Genomic DNA, 10644 nt, shown 5'->3' on the forward strand with positions numbered 1-10644 from the left:
GTTGATCAGTCTCCTCTCATCAGAGAGCAGTGTGACATGAAGTTAGATTAATTATCAGTAGCTGTGGTGCTCAGGTGTGGAGCCCAGGTGTTGGAGCTGTGTAAGTTCTGTACACTGATTATAGGACAGTGCACCAGTAGGTGGTGATAGACATCTGAACAATAATGAACTGATCAGCCATTTGACGTCCCCTGTGTCGACCTGGACTGGAGTGGACAGCATGGACCCCAAGCTGGAGGGAATGGACCTGTGGTGGTGTGTTTATGATGTGTGTGTTTCTCCTCCACAGAGTGTGTTATTGTGTGTGGAGGTGTGTGTTAGTGAGGTGTGTGTTTCTCCTCCACAGAGTGTGTTATTGTGTGTGGAAGTGTGTGTTAGTGAGGTGTGTGTCTCTCCTCCACAGAGTGTGTTATTGTGTGTGGAAGTGTGTGTTAGTGAGGTGTGTGTCTCTCCTCCACAGAGTGTGCTATTGTGTGTGGAGGTGTGTGTCTCTCCTCCACAGAGTGTGTTATTGTGTGTTAGTGAGGTGTGTGTCTCCTCCACAGTGTGTGTTATTGTGTGTGGAGGTGTGTGTTAGTGAGGTGTGTGTCTCTCCTCCACAGAGTGTGTTATTGTGTGTGGAGGTGTGTGTTAGTGAGGTGTGTGTCTCTCCTCCACAGAGTGTGTTATTGTGTGTGGAGGTGTGTGTTAGTGAGGTGTGTGTCTCTCCTCCACAGAGTGTGTTATTGTGTGTGGAGGTGTGTGTTAGTGAGGTGTGTGTCTCTCCTCCACAGAGTGTGTTATTGTGTGTGGAGGTGTGTGTTAGTGAGGTGTGTGTCTCTCCTCCACAGAGTGTGTTATTGTGTGTGTAGAGGTGTGTGTTAGTGAGGTGTGTGTCATCCTCCACAGAGTGTGTTATTGTGTGTGGAGGTGTGTGTTAGTGAGGTGTGTGTCTCTCCTCCACAGAGTGTGTTATTGTGTGTGGAGGTGTGTGTCTCTCCTCCACAGAGTGTGTTATTGTGTGTGGAGGTGTGTGTTAGTGAGGTGTGTGTCTCTCCTCCACAGAGTGTGTTATTGTGTGTGGAGGTGTGTGTTAGTGAGGTATGTGTCTCTCCTCCACAGAGTGTGTTATTGTGTGTGGAGGTGTGTGTTAGTGAGGTGTGTGTCTCTCCTCCACAGAGTGTGTTATTGTGTGTGGAGGTGTGTGTTAGTGAGGTGTGTGTCTCTCCTCCACAGAGTGTGTTATGGTGTGGAGGTGTGTGTTAGTGAGGTGTGTGTCTCTCCTCCACAGAGTGTGTTATTGTGTGTGGAGGTGTGTGTCTCTCCTCCACAGAGTGTGTTATTGTGTGTGGAGGTGTGTGTTAGTGAGGTATGTGTCTCTCCTCCACAGAGTGTGTTATTGTGTGTGGAGGTGTGTGTTAGTGAGGTATGTGTCTCTCCTCCACAGAGTGTGTTATTGTGTGTGTGGGGGTGTGTGTTAGTGAGGTGTGTGTCTCTCCTCCACAGAGTGTGTTATTGTGTGTGGAGGTGTGTGTTAGTGAGGTGTGTGTCTCTCCTCCACAGAGTGTGTTATTGTGTGTGGAGGTGTGTGTTAGTGAGGTGTGTGTCTCTCCTCCACAGAGTGTGTTATTGTGTGTGGAGGTGTGTGTTAGTGAGGTGTGTGTCTCTCCTCCACAGAGTGTGTTATTGTGTGTGGAGGTGTGTGTTAGTGAGGTGTGTGTCTCTCCTCCACAGAGTGTGTTATTGTGTGTGGAGAGGTGTGTGTTAGTGAGGTGTGTGTCATCCTCCACAGAGTGTGTTATTGTGTGTGGAGGTGTGTGTTAGTGAGGTGTGTGTCTCCTCCACAGAGTGTGTTATTGTGTGTGGAGGTGTGTGTTAGTGAGGTGTGTGTCTCTCCTCCACAGAGTGTGTTATTGTGTGTGGAGGTGTGTGTTAGTGAGGTGTGTGTCTCTCCTCCACAGAGTGTGTTATTGTGTGTGTAGAGGTGTGTGTTAGTGAGGTGTGTGTCATCCTCCACATAGTGTGCTATTGTGTGTGGAGGTGTGTGTCTCTCCTCCACAGAGTGTGTTATTGTGTGTTAGTGAGGTGTGTGTCTCCTCCACAGTGTGTGTTATTGTGTGTGGAGGTGTGTGTTAGTGAGGTGTGTGTCTCTCCTCCACAGAGTGTGTTATTGTGTGTGGAGGTGTGTGTTAGTGAGGTGTGTGTCTCTCCTCCACAGAGTGTGTTATTGTGTGTGGAGGTGTGTGTTAGTGAGGTGTGTGTCTCTCCTCCACAGAGTGTGTTATTGTGTGTGGAGGTGTGTGTTAGTGAGGTGTGTGTCTCTCCTCCACAGAGTGTGTTATTGTGTGTGGAGGTGTGTGTTAGTGAGGTGTGTGTCTCTCCTCCACAGAGTGTGTTATTGTGTGTGGAGGTGTGTGTCTCTCCTCCACAGAGTGTGTTATTGTGTGTGGAGGTGTGTGTTAGTGAGGTGTGTGTCTCTCCTCCACAGAGTGTGTTATTGTGTGTGGAGGTGTGTGTTAGTGAGGTATGTGTCTCTCCTCCACAGAGTGTGTTATTGTGTGTGGAGGTGTGTGTTAGTGAGGTGTGTGTCTCTCCTCCACAGAGTGTGTTATTGTGTGTGGAGGTGTGTGTTAGTGAGGTGTGTGTCTCTCCTCCACAGAGTGTGTTATGGTGTGGAGGTGTGTGTTAGTGAGGTGTGTGTCTCTCCTCCACAGAGTGTGTTATTGTGTGTGGAGGTGTGTGTCTCTCCTCCACAGAGTGTGTTATTGTGTGTGGAGGTGTGTGTTAGTGAGGTATGTGTCTCTCCTCCACAGAGTGTGTTATTGTGTGTGGAGGTGTGTGTTAGTGAGGTATGTGTCTCTCCTCCACAGAGTGTGTTATTGTGTGTGTGGGGGTGTGTGTTAGTGAGGTGTGTGTCTCTCCTCCACAGAGTGTGTTATTGTGTGTGGAGGTGTGTGTTAGTGAGGTGTGTGTCTCTCCTCCACAGAGTGTGTTATTGTGTGTGGAGGTGTGTGTTAGTGAGGTGTGTGTCTCTCCTCCACAGAGTGTGTTATTGTGTGTGGAGGTGTGTGTTAGTGAGGTGTGTGTCTCTCCTCCACAGAGTGTGTTATTGTGTGTGGAGGTGTGTGTTAGTGAGGTGTGTGTCTCTCCTCCACAGAGTGTGTTATTGTGTGTGGAGAGGTGTGTGTTAGTGAGGTGTGTGTCATCCTCCACAGAGTGTGTTATTGTGTGTGGAGGTGTGTGTTAGTGAGGTGTGTGTCTCCTCCACAGAGTGTGTTATTGTGTGTGGAGGTGTGTGTTAGTGAGGTGTGTGTCTCTCCTCCACAGAGTGTGTTATTGTGTGTGGAGGTGTGTGTTAGTGAGGTGTGTGTCTCTCCTCCACAGAGTGTGTTATTGTGTGTGGAGGTGTGTGTTAGTGAGGTGTGTGTCTCTCCTCCACAGAGTGTGTTATTGTGTGTGGAGGTGTGTGTTAGTGAGGTGTGTGTCTCTCCTCCACAGAGTGTGTTATTGTGTGTGGAGGTGTGTGTTAGTGAGGTGTGTGTCTCTCCTCCACAGAGTGTGTTATTGTGTGTGGAGGTGTGTGTTAGTGAGGTGTGTGTCTCTCCTCCACAGAGTGTGTTATTGTGTGTGGAGAGGTGTGTGTTAGTGAGGTGTGTGTCATCCTCCACAGAGTGTGTTATTGTGTGTGGAGGTGTGTGTTAGTGAGGTGTGTGTCTCCTCCACAGAGTGTGTTATTGTGTGTGGAGGTGTGTGTTAGTGAGGTGTGTGTCTCTCCTCCACAGAGTGTGTTATTGTGTGTGGAGGTGTGTGTTAGTGAGGTGTGTGTCTCTCCTCCACAGAGTGTGTTATTGTGTGTGTGGAGGTGTGTGTTAGTGAGGTGTGTGTCTCTCCTCCACAGAGTGTGTTATTGTGTGTGGAGGTGTGTGTTAGTGAGGTGTGTGTCTCTCCTCCACAGAGTGTGTTATTGTGTGTGTGGAGGTGTGTGTTAGTGAGGTGTGTGTGTCTCCTCCACAGAGTGTGTTATTGTGTGTGGAGGTGTGTGTTAGTGAGGTGTGTGTTTCTCCTCCACAGAGTGTGTTATTGTGTGTGGAAGTGTGTGTTAGTGAGGTGTGTGTCTCTCCTCCACAGAGTGTGTTATTGTGTGTGGAAGTGTGTGTTAGTGAGGTGTGTGTCTCTCCTCCACAGAGTGTGCTATTGTGTGTGGAGGTGTGTGTCTCTCCTCCACAGAGTGTGTTATTGTGTGTTAGTGAGGTGTGTGTCTCCTCCACAGTGTGTGTTATTGTGTGTGGAGGTGTGTGTTAGTGAGGTGTGTGTCTCTCCTCCACAGAGTGTGTTATTGTGTGTGGAGGTGTGTGTTAGTGAGGTGTGTGTCTCTCCTCCACAGAGTGTGTTATTGTGTGTGGAGGTGTGTGTTAGTGAGGTGTGTGTCTCTCCTCCACAGAGTGTGTTATTGTGTGTGGAGGTGTGTGTTAGTGAGGTGTGTGTCTCTCCTCCACAGAGTGTGTTATTGTGTGTGGAGGTGTGTGTTAGTGAGGTGTGTGTCTCTCCTCCACAGAGTGTGTTATTGTGTGTGTAGAGGTGTGTGTTAGTGAGGTGTGTGTCATCCTCCACAGAGTGTGTTATTGTGTGTGGAGGTGTGTGTTAGTGAGGTGTGTGTCTCTCCTCCACAGAGTGTGTTATTGTGTGTGGAGGTGTGTGTCTCTCCTCCACAGAGTGTGTTATTGTGTGTGGAGGTGTGTGTTAGTGAGGTGTGTGTCTCTCCTCCACAGAGTGTGTTATTGTGTGTGGAGGTGTGTGTTAGTGAGGTATGTGTCTCTCCTCCACAGAGTGTGTTATTGTGTGTGGAGGTGTGTGTTAGTGAGGTGTGTGTCTCTCCTCCACAGAGTGTGTTATTGTGTGTGGAGGTGTGTGTTAGTGAGGTGTGTGTCTCTCCTCCACAGAGTGTGTTATGGTGTGGAGGTGTGTGTTAGTGAGGTGTGTGTCTCTCCTCCACAGAGTGTGTTATTGTGTGTGGAGGTGTGTGTTAGTGAGGTATGTGTCTCTCCTCCACAGAGTGTGTTATTGTGTGTGTGGGGGTGTGTGTTAGTGAGGTGTGTGTCTCTCCTCCACAGAGTGTGTTATTGTGTGTGGAGGTGTGTGTTAGTGAGGTGTGTGTCTCTCCTCCACAGAGTGTGTTATTGTGTGTGGAGGTGTGTGTTAGTGAGGTGTGTGTCTCTCCTCCACAGAGTGTGTTATTGTGTGTGGAGGTGTGTGTTAGTGAGGTATGTGTCTCTCCTCCACAGAGTGTGTTATTGTGTGTGTGGGGGTGTGTGTTAGTGAGGTGTGTGTCTCTCCTCCACAGAGTGTGTTATTGTGTGTGGAGGTGTGTGTCTCTCCTCCACAGAGTGTGTTATTGTGTGTGGAGGTGTGTGTTAGTGAGGTATGTGTCTCTCCTCCACAGAGTGTGTTATTGTGTGTGGAGGTGTGTGTTAGTGAGGTATGTGTCTCTCCTCCACAGAGTGTGTTATTGTGTGTGTGGGGGTGTGTGTTAGTGAGGTGTGTGTCTCTCCTCCACAGAGTGTGTTATTGTGTGTGGAGGTGTGTGTTAGTGAGGTGTGTGTCTCTCCTCCACAGAGTGTGTTATTGTGTGTGGAGGTGTGTGTTAGTGAGGTGTGTGTCTCTCCTCCACAGTGTGTGTTATTGTGTGTGGAGGTGTGTGTTAGTGAGGTGTGTGTCTCTCCTCCACAGAGTGTGTTATTGTGTGTGGAGGTGTGTGTTAGTGAGGTGTGTGTCTCTCCTCCACAGAGTGTGTTATTGTGTGTGGAGAGGTGTGTGTTAGTGAGGTGTGTGTCATCCTCCACAGAGTGTGTTATTGTGTGTGGAGGTGTGTGTTAGTGAGGTGTGTGTCTCCTCCACAGAGTGTGTTATTGTGTGTGGAGGTGTGTGTTAGTGAGGTGTGTGTCTCTCCTCCACAGAGTGTGTTATTGTGTGTGGAGGTGTGTGTTAGTGAGGTGTGTGTCTTTCCTCCACAGAGTGTGTTATTGTGTGTGGAGGTGTGTGTTAGTGAGGTGTGTGTCTCTCCTCCACAGAGTGTGTTATTGTGTGTGGAGGTGTGTGTTAGTGAGGTGTGTGTCTCTCCTCCACAGAGTGTGTTATTGTGTGTGGAGGTGTGTGTTAGTGAGGTGTGTGTCTCTCCTCCACAGAGTGTGTTATTGTGTGTGGAGGTGTGTGTTAGTGAGGTGTGTGTCTCTCCTCCACAGAGTGTGTTATTGTGTGTGGAGAGGTGTGTGTTAGTGAGGTGTGTGTCATCCTCCACAGAGTGTGTTATTGTGTGTGGAGGTGTGTGTTAGTGAGGTGTGTGTCTCCTCCACAGAGTGTGTTATTGTGTGTGGAGGTGTGTGTTAGTGAGGTGTGTGTCTCTCCTCCACAGAGTGTGTTATTGTGTGTGGAGGTGTGTGTTAGTGAGGTGTGTGTCTCTCCTCCACAGAGTGTGTTATTGTGTGTGTGGAGGTGTGTGTTAGTGAGGTGTGTGTCTCTCCTCCACAGAGTGTGTTATTGTGTGTGGAGGTGTGTGTTAGTGAGGTGTGTGTCTCTCCTCCACAGAGTGTGTTATTGTGTGTGTGGAGGTGTGTGTTAGTGAGGTGTGTGTCTCTCCTCCACAGAGTGTGTTATTGTGTGTGTGGAGGTGTGTGTTAGTGAGGTGTGTGTCTCTCCTCCACAGAGTGTGTTATTGTGTGTGGAGGTGTGTGTTAGTGAGGTGTGTGTCTCTCCTCCACAGAGTGTGTTATTGTGTGTTACTGTGTGTGTTAGTGAGGTGTGTTTCTCTCCTCCACATAGTGTGTTATTGTGTGTGGAGGTGTGTGTTAGTGAGGTGTGTGTCTCTCCTCCACAGAGTGTGTTATTGTGAGTGTAGAGGTGTGTGTTAGTGAGGTGTGTGTCATCCTCCACAGAGTGTGTTATTGTGTGTGGAGGTGTGTGTTAGTGAGTTGTGTGTCTCTCCTCCACAGAGTGTGTTATTGTGTGTGGAGGTGTGTTTTAGTGAGGTGTGTGTCTCTCCTCCACAGAGTGTGTTATTGTGTGTGGAGGTGTGTGTTAGTGAGGTGTGTGTTAGTGAGGTGTGTGTTAGTGAGGTGTGTGTCTCTCCTCCACATAGTGTGTTATTGTGTGTGGAAGTGTGTGTTAGTGAGGTGTGTGTCATCCTCCACAGAGTGTGTTATTGTGTGTGGAGGTGTGTGTTAGTGAGGTGTGTGTCTCCTCCACAGAGTGTGTTATTGTGTGTGGAGGTGTGTGTTAGTGAGGTGTGTGTCTCTCCTCCACAGAGTGTGTTATTGTGTGTGGAGGTGTGTGTTAGTGAGGTGTGTGTCTCTCCTCCACAGAGTGTGTTATTGTGTGTGTGGAGGTGTGTGTTAGTGAGGTGTGTGTCTCTCCTCCACAGAGTGTGTTATTGTGTGTGGAGGTGTGTGTTAGTGAGGTGTGTGTCTCTCCTCCACAGAGTGTGTTATTGTGTGTGTGGAGGTGTGTGTTAGTGAGGTGTGTGTCTCTCCTCCACAGAGTGTGTTATTGTGTGTGTGGAGGTGTGTGTTAGTGAGGTGTGTGTCTCTCCTCCACAGAGTGTGTTATTGTGTGTGGAGGTGTGTGTTAGTGAGGTGTGTGTCTCTCCTCCACAGAGTGTGTTATTGTGTGTTACTGTGTGTGTTAGTGAGGTGTGTTTCTCTCCTCCACATAGTGTGTTATTGTGTGTGGAGGTGTGTGTTAGTGAGGTGTGTGTCTCTCCTCCACAGAGTGTGTTATTGTGAGTGTAGAGGTGTGTGTTAGTGAGGTGTGTGTCATCCTCCACAGAGTGTGTTATTGTGTGTGGAGGTGTGTGTTAGTGAGTTGTGTGTCTCTCCTCCACAGAGTGTGTTATTGTGTGTGGAGGTGTGTGTTAGTGAGGTGTGTGTCTCTCCTCCACAGAGTGTGTTATTGTGTGTGGAGGTGTGTGTTAGTGAGGTGTGTGTTAGTGAGGTGTGTGTCTCTCCTCCACATAGTGTGTTATTGTGTGTGGAAGTGTGTGTTAGTGAGGTGTGTGTCTCTCCTCCACAGAGTGTGTTATTGTGTGTGTTAGTGAGGTGTGTTTCTCTCCTCCACAGAGTGTGTTATTGTGTGTGGAGGTGTGTGTTAGTGAGGTGTGTTTCTCTCCTCCACAGAGTGTGTTATTGTGTGTGGAGGTGTGTGTTAGTGAGGTGTGTGTCTTTCCCTCACAGAGTGTGTTATTGTGTGTGGAGGTGTGTGTTAGTGAGGTGTGTTTCTCTCCTCCACAGAGTGTGTTATTGTGTGTGGAGGTGTGTGTTAGTGAGGTGTGTGTCTCTCCTCCACAGAGTGTGTTATTGTGTGTGGAGGTGTGTGTTAGTGAGGTGTGTGACTCTCCTTCACAGAGTGTGTTATTGTGTGTGGAGGTGTGTGTTAGTGAGGTGTGTGTCTCTCCTCCACAGAGTGTGTTATTGTGTGTGGAGGTGTGTGTTAGTGAGGTGTGTGTCTCTCCTCCACAGAGTGTGTTATTGTGTGTGGAGGTGTGTGTTAGTGAGGTGTGTGTCTCTCCTCCACAGAGTGTGTTATTGTGTGTGGAGGTGTGTGTTAGTGAGGTGTGTGTGTCTCCTCCACAGAGTGTGTTATTGTGTGTGGAGGTGTGTGTTAGTGAGGTGTGTGTCTCTCCTCCACATAGTGTGTTATTGTGTGTGGCGGTGTGTGTTAGTGAGGTGTGTGTCTCTCCTCCACATAGTGTGTTATTGTGTGTGGAGGTGTGTGTTAGTGAGGTGTGTGTCTCTCCTCCACAGAGTGTGTTATTGTGTGTGGAGGTGTGTGTTAGTGAGGTGTGTGTCTCTCCTTCACAGAGTGTGTTATTGTGTGTGGAGGTGTGTGTTAGTGAGGTGTGTGTCTCTCCTCCACAGAGTGTGTTATTGTGTGTGGAGGTGTGTGTTAGTGAGGTGTGTGTCTCTCCTCCACAGAGTGTGTTATTGTGTGTGGAGGTGTGTGTTAGTGAGGTGTGTGTCTCTCCTCCACATAGTGTGTTATTGTGTGTGGAGGTGTGTGTTAGTGAGGTGTGTGTGTCTCCTCCACAGAGTGTGTTATTGTGTGTGGAGGTGTGTGTTAGTGAGGTGTGTGTCTCTCCTCCACATAGTGTGTTATTGTGTGTGGAGGTGTGTGTTAGTGAGGTGTGTGTCTCTCCTCCACATAGTGTGTTATTGTGTGTGGAGGTGTGTGTTAGTGAGGTGTGTGTCTCTCCTCCACAGATTGTGTTATTGTGTGTGGAGGTGTGTGTTAGTGAGGTGTGTGTCTCTCCTCCACAGAGTGTGTTATTGTGTGTATCATCCTCCCCCTCAGCACCTGCAGTAGGGTGCAGCTGCAGCAGTGCAGTCTCTGTGCAGTCTCTGACTGAGGGAGGTTTTTGTACGACTCTATTTCACTGTGTGAACACACCACTACTGATGATATGGTAACTCAACTGTGGTAACTGTGTGAACCCTCTTGTGCTACTGATGTAATGGTAACTCTGACAGTAATAATCTCCTGCATCTTCAGTCTGGACGTTACTGATGGTCAGAGTGAAGTCAGATCCAGATCCACTGCCACTGAAACGATCTGAAATACCTGACTGTCTCCTGTTAGCGTAGTAGATCAGGAGTTTAGGAGCTTCTCCAGGTTTCTGCTGATACCAGGCCATACGGTCACCATTATAAACTCCGCTACTGGTTCTACAGTTGATGGTGACTGATTGTCCTGTAGAAACAGTTTTCACTTCTGGAGTCTGAGTAACAGTCACCTGACCACTGGATCCTAGGCAAAAATATAATAAAACAACTGTATTAATTTAAATATTAATTTTTTCTCTTTTATTATGTGACTATATGTTATACACAAAGTCGATATTATTTAATAAATGTTATTTTTTGCATGAAGCAATACATTATTTTGTCTCTCAAAGTTAATGTCATGTGTGTTACCTCTCGTCCAGAGCGCCAGTGTCCAGATGAAGATGGAGACCAAAGTCATGGTTGCTGTGGGTGAAGTTTGTGGGGCAGCAGCTCTCAGTCATGAAGTGTTAAACTCACAGGACTATAAACACTAGCAGAGCACTGAAGCATGGGCTCATGATGCAAAGTGGACCCTCTCTATGGAAATGCCTCCATCAAACACCTCCATAATAAACACATAGAAATGTTTAGATTGTTTAGAAAACAAGGTTTAGTTCAGAGATAGATCTTCATTTAGAAATGTTAGAGTTTTATGAATATGTTTTGAGGGTAAAGTGTGTAAACCCCTCACACACAGATTTTACAGTGTTATCACTAACAGTGTGATGAGTGATGTAGGTTTATGGACAATGACTCTTCACTGAAATGTAGCACTGTGTCACACATTCAGTGAAGGAGCAAAACTCAGTCTGAAAATGAAGGGACTTTTATTCTGTTTAAACATGAGACTTATTTAATCTTTCTCATCACTTTTACTGAAAAAGACCCACATACAGTAAATTCAGACTAACACTGTGTTACAATTGTATTTTAAGAGTTTTAAAGTTAAATATAAATAACAAATTCAAACCAGAGTTATTTTTCTAAACTGAATGTGATTCATTGTTTTAGTTTGTAATTCAAATAATGTCACATTTATATAAAACATAATGTAAATGAACAGACAGGTTTATTA

At 47.2% G+C, this 10644-nt stretch overlaps 1 gene segment (V, D, J or C); it reads right to left on the bottom strand.

Moving 5' to 3' along the window:
• Positions 1-9397: 9397 nt before the first annotated feature.
• Positions 9398-9987, bottom strand: LOC136694857 (immunoglobulin kappa variable 4-1-like). The segment is given in 2 exon segments: positions 9398-9771; positions 9939-9987. Coding segments are annotated over 2 exon segments (423 nt in total).
• Positions 9988-10644: the final 657 nt, after the last annotated feature.

Source organism: Hoplias malabaricus, chromosome 4 (assembly GCF_029633855.1).
Source record: "Hoplias malabaricus isolate fHopMal1 chromosome 4, fHopMal1.hap1, whole genome shotgun sequence".
Taxonomy (NCBI): domain Eukaryota; kingdom Metazoa; phylum Chordata; class Actinopteri; order Characiformes; family Erythrinidae; genus Hoplias; species Hoplias malabaricus.